General features: G+C 45.0%; 1 protein-coding gene across 2 annotated transcripts in view; it reads left to right on the top strand.

Moving 5' to 3' along the window:
• The window catches only part of USP43 (ubiquitin specific peptidase 43), a 66,966-nt gene extending 51,116 nt beyond the window's left edge, over positions 1-15,850 (top strand). For both annotated transcript variants that reach the window (XM_037809633.1, XM_037809632.1), the window contains exons 13-15: positions 4,457-4,615; positions 5,571-5,735; positions 14,077-15,850. In XM_037809633.1, coding sequence (XP_037665561.1) covers positions 4,457-4,615; positions 5,571-5,735; positions 14,077-15,167 — 1,415 coding nt within the window. In that variant the 3' untranslated portion in view covers positions 15,168-15,850. The remainder of the gene's footprint in view (positions 1-4,456; positions 4,616-5,570; positions 5,736-14,076) is intronic.
• The last annotated feature ends 494 nt before the right edge of the window (positions 15,851-16,344 follow it).

Below are 16,344 nucleotides of genomic sequence, written 5' to 3'. Positions count from 1 at the left end.
TTATACCTCACTGCAAGGGAGGCTGGGACATGTAGTCTTTATTCTGGGCAGCCATCTGCCCACCTAAAAATTGTGGGTTCAATAGCTCAGAGAGAAAGAGAGGAGAGATACTGGGGGATAGCTAGTTCCTGCCGCTGTACTGTTCTAGGGTTCCTGAACAAGATGGACAGGGTCCTAATTCTTAAAAGCTTATGTTCTTTTTGAGGAGAGATGGAAAATTAACTGGAGAACGCAAAAATAAATAAGAAAATTTCAGATTTTGATATGTAGGAAATAAACAGGGTAATGTAATAGAGTGATTGGCCTATTGGGGGCTAATTTAGACAATGAAGTTATATGAACGCAAGCACTTGTGAGTATATTTTCATACATATCCCTCCTCTTACCATTCTGCCTCCTGATTTATATAAAAGGTAGCATACCATTTCCTGTATTGCACCTGGTTTTTTTCTTAAGAATCTGTCTTGGAAATCTTTCCATATCTCCATTTGTAGAAAGCTTCCCATCCTCTTTTATAAATGCAGAGTATTTCCATGAATGGACGTAGCAATTTATCAAACAAGTCACCCATAGATGGATTTTGGGGCTGATTCAGTCTTTTGCAATTATAAGTATTGCTGTCACAACCCTTTACAAATATCATTTCTTACATGTCCAAGAATACAGGTAGGATAAATTCTCAGAATGGGCATAGCTGAGTCTGTATTTTGTCAGGTACTAGGAAGTTACCTGGCACAAAACACTGTAGAATTTGCACTCCTGCCAGAAGTGTAGGAGAACGTCTCTTTTCCTAGAGCCTTGCCAATAGAGTGTGTTATTAAACTTAGAGTTCTGTCAATCTAATAGGTGTAAAGTGGTATCTCAGTGTAGTTTTAATATTCCATTTATTATTAGAGTGATGTTGAGCATCTTATCACATATTTAAAGAGCCATTGTGGTTCCTTTTCTGTAAACTGTCTGCACCCTTTGACTGTTTTCAAATGGATTGTTGGTCTTTCCTCATCTATTTCTAGATGTTCTAATTCTTCTATATTGCAAGATTAGACTGTCATCCTGTAATATAAGTTGCAAGTGCTTGCTCCTTATGCCTGTGGTTTTTGCTGCTTTGCAGAAAGTTTTGGTTTTGCCTTTTTAGGTAGTCCAGTTGTCAATAATTTCTCTTATGGCTTATGAATTTGGTGAGTCATGGTTAGAAAGCCTTTTTCACTCTGAGATTAAAGAGTGTTTTCTGTATATCTTCTACTAGTACTTTTGTTGGTTTAGGGTTTTTCTCTTAAAATCTTTGATTTAGAATTTCTTTATATTCATGAGGGAGATGGATCTAATTCTCTCGAGTTGGTACCAGTTTTTCCCAAGACACCTAATTGAAATGTCCACCCTCTTCCTTGAGGTTCCTTCTCCCATATTATATATTAAATGCCTGTATGTTTGGATCTATTGCTGGACTTTTGTATTCTCTCCTATTAGTCTTTCTCCCTATTCATGTGTGACAGTTCCTTTGGGTTAAGTGGAATGGCAGTGAATTCTAGTCTCCCCATCCCGCCCCCACCAGGGATCAGGAGTCGAGAACTCTAGGGTTTGCCTTAGCCAGCGGTGGGACCCTGGGAAAACCTGATCCTGGGCCGAAAGAGTGTGTATTAACAAAGTGGGGTGGGATGCATGCGGTGGGATGTGCGTGTCCTCCTTAAAAAGATGAAGACTTTGTCAGGATTTATCTCATGAAGTCCAGAGTAAGAGATCATATTAGATATGAGTATAGTGGAATGGATCTCAGACTTGAAACTCTGAGATACGAGAAATGAGACAATTTTCTGCAACCCAAATGGCTCATGCACAGCAGCTCTCTCTAGTATTTCTTTGGCCGTGTGGGTAGCAGGCAGTCATTTGGCAACAGGGAGATGATAATATCTGCCATACAGGGATTTTTATGATTAGAGCTAACACGTATAAGATGCTTCTCACACCCTAGACCCTCAAAAATTAGTAGCTCTTTTGCTACCATATACTTTTGCATAATTGCTGTTACACCATAGACATATATTTTTGCTTTTAGTGTTTTCCCTCATATAATATATCATAAATAAACAAAATATTTTAAATGAAGGAAAATAATGTGGTGGAGTTCCACCTTGAGTAAATAACTTGACTAAATGATTAAATATATGGACTTAGTAGGTTACATGATGGTCCAGTGTGCACATCCATTTGTATGTGTGTGTTTATGTGAACATACATATGTTCAGACTAAACAAAAGTTTCACAAAATAGTTGTTACCCTTACTTCCTTTGATGCATTCTGGTCTTTTCTATTCTAGAATAGCATAGACTATTGCATTTTTTAAAAATGCTTTAAACTATTTAATTTTTCGTTTAAGTGTACTGATATCCAGTGTCCTCGAGGGCTTATGACCTCCAGTTTGGAAAACGTTGGACTGCATAGAAATCCAGGGTAGTCACTCATTCATTCACGAAACAGATAATTATTAAGTGCCTGATCTATGCGGGACTCTGCTAGGAGCTAGGGCTTTAGCGGTGAACAAGAGCCTTGCTCTCCTGAGACCTCGTCTAATTTGGGAGCCCAACAATAAAAAGGTGCTTTTTCACTTTGGCTCGTTCACCACCTGACCTTAAGAACAGGTGATTGACTGCACCTGTGATAGAGATAAAGCCTTTCTGAGGATGCCGCTTTTAGCCTGAGCCCCGAACGATGAGTTAAAACCAGCCAAGTGCCTAACAGGAGGGAGGACATGGAGGGCAGAGCTATGGCACGTGCAAAGGCCCTGTTTTGGGTTGGTGCACGTCCCCCAAAAGAGAAGGTCAAGTCCTAAACCCCTGGTACTCGTGATTGTGACTTTGTTTGGAAATAGGGTCTTTGCAGGCAATCAAGTTAAGATGAGGACATACTGGGTTAGGGTGGAACCTAAATCCAATGGCTTAGGTCCTTAAAAGAAAAGTAGAGGGGGATTGTGACACACACGGAGGGGAGAGGCCGTGTAACGACGGAAGCAGAGATTGGAGTGATACAGCCACAAGCCAAGGAGTGCCGACAGCCACAAGCAAGAAGCCAGGAGGAGGCAAGGAGGGCTTCTCTAGAGCCTGCAAAGGGAGCATGGCCTGCTGACACTGTGATATCTGGCCCAGTCTGGGGCCATTTGTTACAGCAGCTCTAGGAAACTGACCCAGGCTCCGAGGCAGCAAGAGTGTGGAGTGTTTAGAAAATGCAGAAAGCCCTTTGGGGCTGAACTGTAGAGATCCAGGGCCGTGCTGCACAGGGGTGAGCTGGAGGAGAGGCAGATCATGCAAAGCGCTGCAAGCCCTGGAAAGGAGTTTGCATTTTTCCCAAAGGGTGATGGGAAGCCATTTGAAGGTTTTTAAGCGGATGAGGTATGATATAATTGAGTTTAAAAATTGAAATATTCACTTTGCTCTGTGGAGAATGGCTAGAAGGGAGCAAGAATGGATGTTGGAATTCAGTGAGGAGGATGTTTCTGGGGCTCGAGTGAGAGAGAGACTAGGGTGGGGACAATCAGGGTGTTTGAGCCATATTTTGGAAGTAGGATCAGGAGGCTTGGTTTTTAGGTTGGGTGTGGGGGTGAAGGGAAAGACAGATCAAAGATGAATTCCTGGGTGCCCGGCGTGGCAGGAAGCCCTCGGCCGGGGGCCAATTCCAGTCTCACACAGTCTGTGTTTGCACAGCCCACAAGTTAAAAGTGGCTTTCACATTTTTAAAGGTGGTTAAAAAAAAAGAGGGAGAAAAGAAAAGAAAAAAGGGAGGAGGAGAAGAAGAAGATGTTGTAGAGACTGTACATGGCCTGCAAAGTCTAAGGTACTTACTATCTGACCAGTGATGGAGAAGGTTTGCGAGTCCTGGTTGTGGGGCTATTCTGTGCAACGAGAAGGGCCCGGAGAACATTTAGGGTGGAATCTAAATTCAATGGCTTAGGTCCTTCTAAGAAAAGTGGAGGGAGATTGTGGCAGACACAGGGGAGAGGCCGTGTGTTTTGGGGGGTAGTTAGGAATCCAATATATAAACTTTTCTTAAATGTTTGACTTCAATTCTTAGGAAGAAAGCATACCATATTCCTGTCTGTGACTCTCATTTTCCACTTTATTGCATGTTAGAGATGTGTGTTTTGAAGCTTCTCAGAAGAAATGGGGTGAACATTGACATTCTTGTCTAGCTCATTTCTCGGGCCTCCCTTTTATAGAACAATGTGCCTGAGCAAGGGCTACAGCATACAGAGTCAACCTAAAATAACTACACCTTCTCAATAGATCAGTAAGGATCTGGGAGAATCACTGATTGCAGATTCAGAGATGATTCCACAAAATTCTTTCGTAGCTGACGACGTACTGATTTTTCTCACGGCCTTACAAGCGTGTCTGTTTTCCAGCTGTGTCCCTAGAAATGTTTTCAGATGCCAATAATTGAGTCTTGGGGTTTGGACCCTTGCAGCCTACTGCCGGAACTCTCTGGATGGACAGTGGTACAGTTATGACGACAGCACGGTGGAACCACTTCGAGAAGACGAGGTCAGTACGCGAGGGGCTTACATCCTGTTTTATCAGAAACGGAACAGCATCCCGCCCTGGTCAGCCAGCAGCTCCATGAGAGGTAGGCTCTGCTGCTCACTACGGGAGAGAGGGAACTGGGGAGTCACGGCAGGAATTGGTAAGATGCTCAATTGCACCTCGGGGCCCGGGGAGGTGGGGAAGGATCTGAAAGAGGAAGCCGTGGCTGTTGCTGTAGAGATGCGGGTGCCACCAGCTAGTCTCTCATTTGTAGGGATGTAGGGTGGACATATTGAAATCCAGGAAGAAGGAAAAGAATAATTTTTCCTATCTGGAGCAAGTGACACGGGCAGTGCAGAATTCTACATTCCTAGTCTCGTTCACATTGAGCCTGATATGATTAAACTTGTGCAACATAAACCTCTGGCTGGTCTTGTTAAAAAGGGAAGGGCTGTTTTAAGGGATGGAGAGGATTTCTAGGAATGAAGCTGCTTAACCGCATCCCAGAGATGCTTTGATTTGACAGCCTCAACCTTGTTTGGAGGGAAAAAAATGTCAATGTTGCTTCTCTTAAGTGACTCATTTCACTCTGCAAATCAACCCTTCTTATTTTTGCAACAGGAGGTATTCTTCTTAATTACTCAGAAGATTTTCTCCCCAACAGTTATTGGAAAAGGGCCAAATAAAACCAAGAGTCCCCAGTAGCTCTAAATCAAACCCAGTGCCAAGTCTGCCTGCCTTTTACAGCAGACAGATGTTAAAGGAAGAGTAAAAAACTTCCCATGTTTAAGAAGATGGAGTTGGTGACAAGTCATTTCATAAAAAGCATTTCAGTCCTCATCAACCCACTTTGCTTTCTGTGCCCAAATGCCTTTCCCTGAATTTTTAAAGCTTGGTCCCATAGGATTCTTCTGTGGTCAATTATCTATTGTTTCTGTAGTTCTGCCCTGGGTCTGGTTGTTCCAGGGCTCTGAGATGGAGCTCTGGCCCTGGAAAGCTCCTCCAGAACCCTGAAGGGATGGAGTTGGGGTCCAGCCTTCCCTGTGTTTTCTCGGCAGGTTCCACAAGCTCCTCCTTGTCTGATCATTGGCTCATGCGACTGGGCAGCTATAAGGGCAGCACGAGGGAAAGCTTGGTGTCCTGGAGCTCTGCCCCTTGCCCCTCCCTGCCCAAGATGCCTGACTCTCCCGTCTTCACCAACGGCCTCTTCAATCAGGAAAAGGGTACGTCTCACCATGGTGGTTGGAATTGCCAATTTTATTTTTATTTTCTAGAAAGACCATCATCTCTCATGGCAATGAGATGGTTGGCTTCTCATAGCCTTGAGTGCAGAGAGTCAGTGATGGCAATAGGGAGAGTCATCTAGTGCTTGTCTTCATCTCTGTCTCATCCACTACCTTCCAGTCACAGTTACGCTATTCCTCTGCCTTCCCGGGCGTGCCCTCCAGTGGGGAGGGCTAATCGCGAACCAAGTGAACCAATGTAGTAATGCAGTTTAAAGCAGTGATGTGAGTTTAGAGGTAAATAATTAGGAGAAGTTACTGGGATTGGAAGGAAGGGTCGTGGGGGGCCCTGTTGGAATGGGTGGGTGGGGAAGAACTTTCTAAGGAGGTGATGTTTGAGCAGAGACCTGAAAGGAGAGAGGGCATCACATAGAGTTCTGGGGAGAAGGTTCCAGGCAGAGGAACGATCGAGGGCAAAGGTTGTGAGGTGGGAGCAAGCCCGGTGTGCGTGTGAGGAGCAGAAGAAAACCAGAGTCATGGCTGGAGCAGAGTGAACGAGGAGCAGAGTGAACGAGGAGGTAGGCAGATGGGTCATGGCGCATCTTTTAGTTCGTGGTTAGTGGATAGCCACTGAAGGATTGTGAGCAGAGAAGTGATGGGATCTGATTTATGTTTCTAAAGAAAATCTACTCTGGCTGCTGTGTGGAGAATACATCACTGGGAGGCAAGAGTGGAATCAAGAAGGCAGGTTAGCAGGTCATTGCAGTTATCCAGGTGAAAGATGGGGGTGGTTTGCACTAGTGTGTTAGGAAAAAAATGATCGTTTTTCTGGATTTATTTTGGAAATAAACCTAACAGGATTTGCTGATGGTGTTCGTGAAGGAGAAAACTACCGTACAACTCTTTGTTTATGATCTAATAACCAGGTGATGGTTCATGAGATAGAAAAGATTTGGGTCAGCTCATGAGATAGGAAAGATTTGGGTCAGCACAGGGTCAATTTCAGAGGGGAATTAAGAATTTTTTTGACATGGTGATTTTGAGATTCCTCTAAGACATCCAAGTGAAGACGACATTTAGGGAGATAAGTATGTGGGAGTCATCAGGTGGAATTTAAGGCTGTGGGGCTGGTTGAGTTCCACAAGGCTGGTTGAGCTGTCCTTGGAAATTAGTGAAGCTAGGAAAGAGTAAAAACCCAAGACCAGGCCCTAGAGCTCGCCAGCATTTAGAGGTTCAGCAAAGTCCAAGAGATTGGCCAAGAAACTGAGAAGGAGCAGCCAGTAGGAAGGAGGGGGACCTTCCGGTAGGAAGGGGACCGGGCAATGTGGCTCACAGATGCCAAAAAGAATGTTCCAGAAGAGAGCGGGCACCTGCGTGAAACACTGCTGGGAGACTGAGTTGAGGACAGGAAAGCGACCATCAAGGTGGAAGGTCTCCAGGGACTTGCCAAGAGCATCTGTAGTGCCAGATGGCATGGAACCTTGGCAGAAAGAGATGGAGACGAGACTGTGGTTGAGGACATGATGGTGGCCATATACTCTACCGGGAGGTGTTGACTAAAGGGTCATTGGCTGCAGAGGGAGACGGGCTGGTGGCAATCTTTGTTTTTCTTTGCTAAGATGAAATAATAGAGCACCTTAGCATTCAGATGGTCCTGTCTAGAGGGAGAATTTGATGACAGTCCTTAAGTAAGAACTGGGTGTGTGTGCACATGCATCTTTTAGCTTTTGTGCTCCTTCAATCAGAAAGTTATTACACATTCTAATTCCTCTTTTAGTTCCCTTGTTCCCATTAGCTCCTGATATAGTTTTTTAAATAAACTTTTTAATTGATGGTAAAGTATGGAGATCACAAGTGTACATCTGAGAAATTATCATTAAGTGGATGTATCTAGGTAACTGCTGCTCAGTTTAAAAAATAGAAAGTTCCGGAACAGTTGACCTCTTTTGTGTCCCTCCAATCATTACTACTTCCCTCCTTCCCAGAAGTAAGCATTATTTTAAATTCTAACACCATTGATTGGTTTTGCCTGTTTTGAAGCTTTATATAAATGGAAATATAAAATATGCATTCTTTATTCTTTGTCGCTTTTTTTTTTGCTCAGCATTATATCCATGAAGTTTATATGTGTTGTGTGTAGTAATAGTTCATTTTATTCCATTTGTCAAAAAATAACACAGAGACATTGTTCTCTGCACAGAATTTTACAGAGAGAGAGAGAATTTTACAGAGAGAATTTTACAGAGAGAGAATTTTACAGAGAGAGAATTTTACGGAGAGAGAGCAAGAGGGAGGGAGAGAGGGCTGACCGTTAACTTGTCAATAAAAAAGCAAAAACGGATTTGGAAAAGAAAGAATAAAGAGGGGGAGGTGGGGGCCCACCCCATTCCTTCCTTGTGTTCGCTGAGGGCTGGAATCTATGGCAGTGGCCAGCTTGGGCCATCTGGCCTGGGGAAGTTTGGCTTGGTCATCAGGGAAAAACACCTGGACTTATTATAGATATATATATAATTAATATTTTTGAATTAGAGAATTTCTAGATTTACAGAAATATCATGCAGAAAATACAGATCTGCCATATGCTCGCCCCTTCCCCCATTATTAACACCTTGCATTAATGTGATACCTTTGTTGCAATTGATGAAAGAAGGTTGTTATAATTGTACTATTAGCTATAGCCCATGGTTAACATTAGGGTTCCCTGTTTGTGTTGTAAGATCCTATGGTTGTTTTGTGTATTTTTTTTTTTTTTTAATTTCCTCTTTTAACCTCATACGAATATATAATTTGGCGGAGTTAATTACATTCACAATGTTGTGCTCCTGTCACCACTATCTGTTAGCAAAACTCTTCCATCTCCCCAGATAGAAGCTCTGTACAACTTCAAACACTGACCCCACATTCCCTCCCCGACCCTGGCCCCTGCTCACCTGTATTCTAGTTTCTGAGCTGAAGAATTTGCTTATTCTAATTATTTCCTATCGGTGAGATCACACAATATTTGTCCTTTGTGTCTGGCTTATTTCACGCAACATGTCTTCAAGGTTCTTCCATGATGAATGGATGAGCAAAATGTGGCCATCCATACAATGGGGAATTACTCAGCCACAAAAAGGAATGAAGTTCTGATGCATGTGAGACTGTGGTTGAGTGATGCATGTTTTCTTGAATTATTTATGGATTTTCAAAAAATCCACGCAAGTTCTGCTGTGGAGCCTCCACAATGGGTTGTGCAACATCTGCCAGCATGCTTCTGTGGCACCTTCCCCCTGAGGAAATGCACCATTTCCCTCATCAAAACTTCCCACATCGTAAGAATATTTCCATTGTGTTCATTTATTCTATTGTGTTTCAACATTAGGGTTGTTTCCAGTTTGGAGCTAATGCGAATAGTACTGCTACAAGCTTTCTTGTTCTTGTCTTTCTTGCACAAATGTCCACATTTCGGTTGGGCACATACCTAGGAGAGGAATTGCTGGGGCAGAGGGTTTGTGTTTATTCATCAACCGCTTGTTTCTTTGTTACTTTATGTCCCCAATTGTATCAAAGCACCCAGCACCATGTGTGGTGTCCACACCTCCTTCCCAAATAGTGATTAATTGCATGTTGGGTCTCCTGAACCTGTTCTTTACATTTCCTACCAAATCCTTTCTCCCCTGTGGTTTTTCTGCCTTTGCCATTTTGCACTACGGTATGAGATATTTCGTCCACTTTATCTTTTCAGGCCACTAATTTGAGTCTCTATGGTGACCCTGCGCCTCTTCGATTCATTTACTGAATTTTAAAACCCAAGAGTCCCATTTTTCAGTCCCTTTGTTGTCCTATCCTTGGCTGTCCTTGAGGGCTTTTACTTTGTCATCTATTTTCTCCAGCAGCTCTGTTTAATTCGTGGCTTATTCGAGTTAAGGTTCTTTTTCTAATTATTTATTTTGATTTTTGAGAGCAGCTTTAGATTTACAGGAAAATTATGCCAAAAGTAGAGTTCCCATATACCACCCCCCACCCCCCACGGCTTTCCCTGTTATTAACATTTTGCATTAGTGTGGTCCCTTTATTACTACTGATGAGCCAATATTATTATAATTACATTTTTAACTCTAGACCCTAGTTTTGTTAGGGTTCACCCTTTGTGTTGTTCAGTTCGATTTTATTTTATTTTTTCTTACTGTGGTTACATCTATACAACATAAAATTTCCCATTTTAACCACCAGCCTGCTCTGTTTATTCTTGTCCTCCTTGGAGGCTGGACCTTGTCACTGTGCTGTCATTTTCCTGTTTCTGCCCCCTGGGGCTCCGCTCCACGCTCCCTTGGGTGGCGAGGCTTCTTGGCTCCATGGGGTGCAGCCATGGCCTCAGCTCCTGGGCCGGGGGGTCACCCAACCTTGTCCCTCTGGCTCTGTCCCGGGCGGGGAAGGCTGGCTGACCCCTGTCACTCCTCCTTACCTTTCATGGGCCAGAGGAAAGTGTGGTGGCTGAGCTTGCCCCAGCTGCACTCTGACCCACCCACAGCAACTTCTCCTGGGTCCCCAAGCTGTGAGGAAATGAGAAAAGACATAAGAGATATAAAAAGCTAGAGAACAGACAGATTGAGAGGTTAGATGAGCAATTAAGCACCTGTAATGGTTTTTTACACTGAAAGCCAGAGACAATGCTGATTGTCCCAATGCAGACTGGGGCTCAGAAATTAAGGACCCCTCTTGGGGGGCCCCTCCCTCCCTCTGCTCCAGCAAGGGCCGTCCCTCCGCTGCTTCCCTGACCCACCAAGCTCCACTCTGCCTCAGGGCCGCCCCCCTCGCTGTTCCCCTCCTGGAGCTCGCTTTTCCAGATCGTGACATGGTTTCCCGCCACCCTCAGTCGAGTCTCTCAAATACCACCCATCAGGAGGCCTTCTGTGGTAATAAGTACCCCCCACCCTGCCACCTCTCACTCTCCTTCATTCCTCTTATCCCGATATCACCTGATGCTGTATTTTTGTTTTCATCAAACCCCATAAGGATAGGCACGTTCATGGTTTTTCCACAGCTGCCACCCCACACTCTGAAAGCAGTTCTCAGCATGCACAGGCTCTCGTTACAAGTTTGTTGAATGAATAAGTGAGCGAACAAGTGAGGACTTTGGAAACCCTTGGACAAATTTAAAGTACTTTACAGTGACAGTCTTGTACCGAGGCAGGTGGGCTGAGGACACACGTGGTGAGGTTAGGGGGATACCTGGTTCCATTGGCCAAGGATAAGAGGAGGTGTTTCTCAGGGCAGTGCCTGCCAGCCCCAAAGCTTCTATGTGGCCGGGAGCCGTGCCCACAGCTGTCGAGGCACCATCTGAGCAGGGAGTGGGGGGCTTGCAGGACCTGAGAAGCTTATTATGTCTGCTCCGGGGCTTACGTAACCTCGAGGAGGGGCTTTGCTTATGTCAACAACCTTCATGTGGCTTAAGACCCAAGGCCCTTCAGACTTGGCAGGATCGAGGTCACAGACTCCTCTTGGGGGTGCAGGTGGCCCTTCTGGACACTACCTCTGCCTCTAGCCTCCCCGCTTCCCAGAGGACCTGCACCCCCCTGACAGATAGTGGGATCTCTATAAGCCCTGCACTGCGGCGGGTGCTTTCCGTTTCTTCTGTCCTCCGGTCATTTATTTCTCAATTTATCTGAGGCACTTTCCCAGATCCTGGTATCGTCCAGTGAATAGAATGAAATGACACAGAGCCAGCTGAGGAGCTTTTCCACCCACCACCGTCTCGGGAAATAGAGGAATGAGCCACTGACCCTGGAGCTTGTGGGATAAGTGCAGCTGCAGAGCTGATGTCAGCCTGGGCCTCCGATCTTTCGGTGCCAGGAAGCAAGGACGGGCAGCTACGTTGGTCCATTGCCCACTCACCCAGCCGCCAGCCAGGCCACGGGCAATGTTCTCTCATTTTCAGAGGCTCAAAGTCCCAGCTCTGTCCTCCAGTACAAAGCAGCCCTTTCTGGGGCTTGTGGAAGAGAGTAAACGTCACACGTCTCGGGCCCCTGAACATTTTTTCCCTGATGTGTGTGAATTTGAGTGGAGCCACAAGGTCAGAACTGAACTGAAATGACCCAAGTATTGGGGGTGAAATTGTGTCTGTTGTTAGTTAACCAAAAGAAACGCTTGTAAAATGGTGGTGGTGGTGGGGCAGTTTAAATACCAAAAATTATCTGTGAAAACCTTGAAAGGTAGTAATTAACACCACTGGATTATAAATTTGAATGTGGTTAAAAGGGGGAAATTGTAGGTTGTATCTATGTCACTAGAATAAAAAATAATCCCGTTGGGCAGAGTATGACTCCCGGGGATGAATGTGGACCCGGCATCATGGGACTGAGAGTATCTTCTTGACCAAAAGGGGGATGCAAAATGAGACGAAATAGTTTCAGTGGCTGAGAGATTCCAAATGGAGTCGAGAGGGCACTCTGGTGGACATTCTTATGCACTATGTAGATAACACCTCTTAGGCTTTAATGTATTGGAATAGCTAGAAGTAAATACCTGAAACTACCAAACTCCAACCCAGCAGTCTGGACTCCTGAAGACAATTATATAATAATGTAGATTACAAGGGGTGACAGTGTGATTGTGAAGACCTTGTGGATCACACCCCCTTTATCTAGTGTACGGATGAGTGGAGGAATGGGGATAAAAACTAAAGGACAAATGGGGTGGGATGGGGGGATGATTTGGGTGTTCTTTTTTCACTTTTATTTTTTATTCTTGTTCTGGTTCTTTCTTATGCAAGGAAAATGTTCAGAGATAGATTGTGGTGATGAACGCATAACTACGTTATACTGTGGACAGTGGATTGTATATCATGGATGATTGTATGGTGTGTGAATGTATTTCAATAAAACTGAATTTAATAAAAAATAATCCCATTGGACTGTACAACACAGTCCTAATGTAAACAATGGACTAGAGTTAATAATGTGATAATAATATTCTTTCATCAGTTGTAACACAGGTACCAGATTCATGGAAAGTGATAATAATGGTGGTGGGGGGGAATATGGAAACCCAATTTTATGCATGATTTTTATGTAAACCTATGACTTTGATAATAAAAAAATTATAAACTAAAAGTAAAAACCCTGAAAGGTAAAATTCTCAAGGAGCCTCTGCTGTGCTTTCCAACTGTTCCTGTAGTTAATGGGCGTTCTCTGTCCTACCCCAGGAAGCTTGGCCAACGTGGAGGGGCTCCCTGCTGTGCTCAACACCAAGCCTTGAGTCTTATTCCTTTGCTCTCCCCAAGCTCGCTGCTGTGCACTCCCCCCTCCCCCAATCCCTGTCCCCTCATGTAGGAAATCCAAGTTGGCTGCCTACTTACAGGGTGCTTTCAGTGACAGCAGTCTTTGCTCATTTTTGGAGGGACCCTCATACAGTGATGAACCAGCATATTGCAGGTGGACAGCTATGTGTGAAAGGCTGGTGTAGTTGACTTGGAGTCTTATTTCCAAATGCAGGGCAAAAGTGATTGCCCCTGAACCATGTGGGTTGTGTGTTTCAATGGAAGATTTTTTCTCGGTGATTGCAGACATCAGTGACTGATGATTGAGTGTTTGTTAAAAACAAACACCGTTGTTATATGTATGTTCACTTCAGAAATGTTGAGCTATAGGAAAGAAAATAGGTCATACACCCTCCGTGACTTTTTCTTTCAGTATTTCTTTCTCTTTACTTGTTTGTATGTTTTTACTTGCATATATAACACACACACAAATAAATGTATAAGTGGGTTTATGCAATTGTTTTCCCCAGACACTATTTGTCAACTCACAGTATATCCAAAACCTCTTTCCAAGTAGATGGTTATCTCAAAACAAGCCAGGAAGGCATAGTGGCAATTCTAATAAAATGAAACGCACAGTTCCGTTTTTTGGCCCAGGCTTGGACACCCGAGATCCTCGTGTTTGAAGTTGCAATCCCCTCATTGGACCTGAGAAAGCAGGGGATTTTGCTGAGCATTCTGTTTCGTGGAAATAATTTTAAGATGGATGAAAATAAGGTTTCATCTCAGAATTAGATGCTTTGGAGGCTGGGTTCTCCCAAGTCTCTGAGCCGCCTGGCACGGAGCTTCCTTCTTTGGCAACTGCCTGCCCTGTGGCTTCAGATTTATGTAAATGGATTGCCATGGGACAGTGGGGGACTCAGCAAGCTCCCCAAGGGCAGGGATCTGGGGCATCTTCTTCACTCCCATATCCTCAGTGCCTGTGTGTCAGGGCTCGGTATGTCAGAGGCACTTGATAAATATTTGCTTGCTGAGTGCTGTTGCATTACTCCTTCTGTGGCCGGAGGGCTGCTTGGGCACTAATGCTTTTGGTGTCTCTTTCAGGAGGGATGGGCTCCGGGCCATTGGCACGGGACGTACGAGGCCGAAGCATCAGCCTGAAGGCGTCCACCCCTCCCCATACCAGGCAGGCGGCCTTCAAGACCATGCCCCTCCGCTGGTCGTTTGGACCCAGAGGGAAGCCACCCGGCGCGTCCGCTGAGCTGGTGGAGTACTTGGAGTCCAGACGCAGGCCCCGGTCCACCAGCCGGTCCGTCATGCCGCTGCTGACGGGCGCTGCTGGTGGGGAAGAGAAGTCAGCAGCGCCAAGGTCAAACGCCGCCCTCCCTGCCAAAGGTGGAGAGAGCGGGCCAGCCGGCGAGCGAGCCCTGGCCAGGGTGCCGGGCCCCTCGGGTCTTTCCAAACACTGTTCCAGCCCGGGAAGCTTGGACGGTCTAAACACAGCCAGAAAGCTAAAGGAAAATGCAAGTCAGGAGATCAGGCTGCCCAAAAAGTTTGACCTGCCTCTGTCTGTGATGCCCTCGGAGGGGAATGAGAAGCCAGCCCGGCCGGAGGGCCAGAAGACCACAAACCCCCCGGCCAGTGGCCATCTGGGAAGCAGTGGCAGTGCATCCTCCCCTAAGGAGGCTCCAAAAACTGCCGGATTATCTAGGAACAGTAAGGACAGTCGCCAGACTACCTCAGCCAAGGGAAGGGCTCGTGCAGACGAAAGGGGCTTTGAGACAGACAGACCCCATCATGGGACATTCACCCTTCTGAGGTCTGTGTTTTGGAAGAAGGAAAACAAGAGGAAGAATGATGGGGCAGAGGTTTTCCCCCAGGGGTCTCCGGCCTCCCTGGTGAGCGGCAGGCTGAGCACAACCAGGGAGGAGCAAGCTGGAGGCCCGTCTCCTTCCCTCGGGATCAGGGAGAACCTGGCCCGGAGCCCGGGCAGCACCTTGGACAGGGGCAGCCGCTCTGCACCCAGCTCTCTCCACCTCCCTCGCAAAGCCGGCAGGCCCACGAGGGGCAGCGCCCTGGGCATGTCACAGAGGAGTGCTCCGGGCGAGCAGACATCCTACAGCACCTTGCAAAGGGTGAAATACCACACTCTTTCCTTAAGGCGGAAGAAAACGTTACCCGAATCCAGCTTTTGACAGCACATTCTGGTATAGCGTGAAACTGGCATCCTTGCAACTTTGCACTAAATAGAAATTGTCTGTGTGCACCTGTAGGCTACCTGTGTTGAGCATGGGCTTTTGGGAAGCCTATTGTCTTCTGAAAATAATACTTTTTTCTCCCCACATCTAGACTTCCTACACCCAAGTATCTACTTGTACTATTGAGTGCTTTTATATGCCAGGCCACTAGAGGGTGCTGTTGGGTCAGCATTACCAGTTCAGGACAAGACCTGATATTTTGTTAAAAGTAATTCTAAAGAGTGATTTGGATGTGGGCAAGCCTTAGAGCAAAACTCTGGTTGAGCCCAGTTTATAAGACTCTTCTTTATCGTGTCAGATATGGTCATTGGCTTTTTCTTTTTAAAATCATCTTTAAAAATTTTTTTTTCCCTTTTAAATCTTGTCTGGGATAAAGCATTAAAAAGGCAAGGAAAAAAGTAACAGTAACAGTAAGACAAGATGCTAGGGGAGAGAGAGATCAGAGAGAAATGAATGAGATTTTAGGAGATATTTAATATATAACAATAAAATTATATTAAAGTTTTTCAAAGTATTTTAAAAAGATAACTATTTTGGTACTAGGAAAAAAGGAAGTTCATTTTTTTTTTTAATTCAAGTTTGAGATCTATGTACAATTTTAATAAAAGTCTATCAGTGAAACATGCAACTGGCTGGCTGACTTATTCAAGTTTGTGATAAATGACCTTGTCTTGTCCTTGCTGTGTAGATGTGGTTTGTTGCTGTTGCTATCAGAAAGTAGTTATTTGAATTCTTTCTGAAATCTACAAGTGCTATAAATTAAAATGACTTGTGTTTTCCTCAAAAAAAAAAAAAAAAAAAAGTAGAAGTCCCGAGTCCACCCATGGGGTTTCCCCTCGGGGTGGCAGGGACCTTGTGAGGGTCTCAGTTTCCATTTTGGGACCATTAACCGATATTCCTGCTTCCTAGGACTTTACACACTCTTCAGCCACCATATTTACAAGAATTCTTCTTGTTACTGAGAGGCTGCTAAGCCTGACCCCCAGCTGGGGGCTCAACAGTTGAAGCCACTGGTGAGTCTGAATCTAGAGTCCATTTTCTAGAAATACTTCCCTTACCAATGGGAATCTTTTGTTTAAGACATTGAGATCCAAGAATTAATGCCTCCCTCCTG

This window comes from Choloepus didactylus, chromosome 18 (assembly GCF_015220235.1).
Source record: "Choloepus didactylus isolate mChoDid1 chromosome 18, mChoDid1.pri, whole genome shotgun sequence".
Lineage (NCBI taxonomy): Eukaryota > Metazoa > Chordata > Mammalia > Pilosa > Megalonychidae > Choloepus > Choloepus didactylus.
This window is presented reverse-complemented; position numbering and strand designations above follow the sequence as displayed.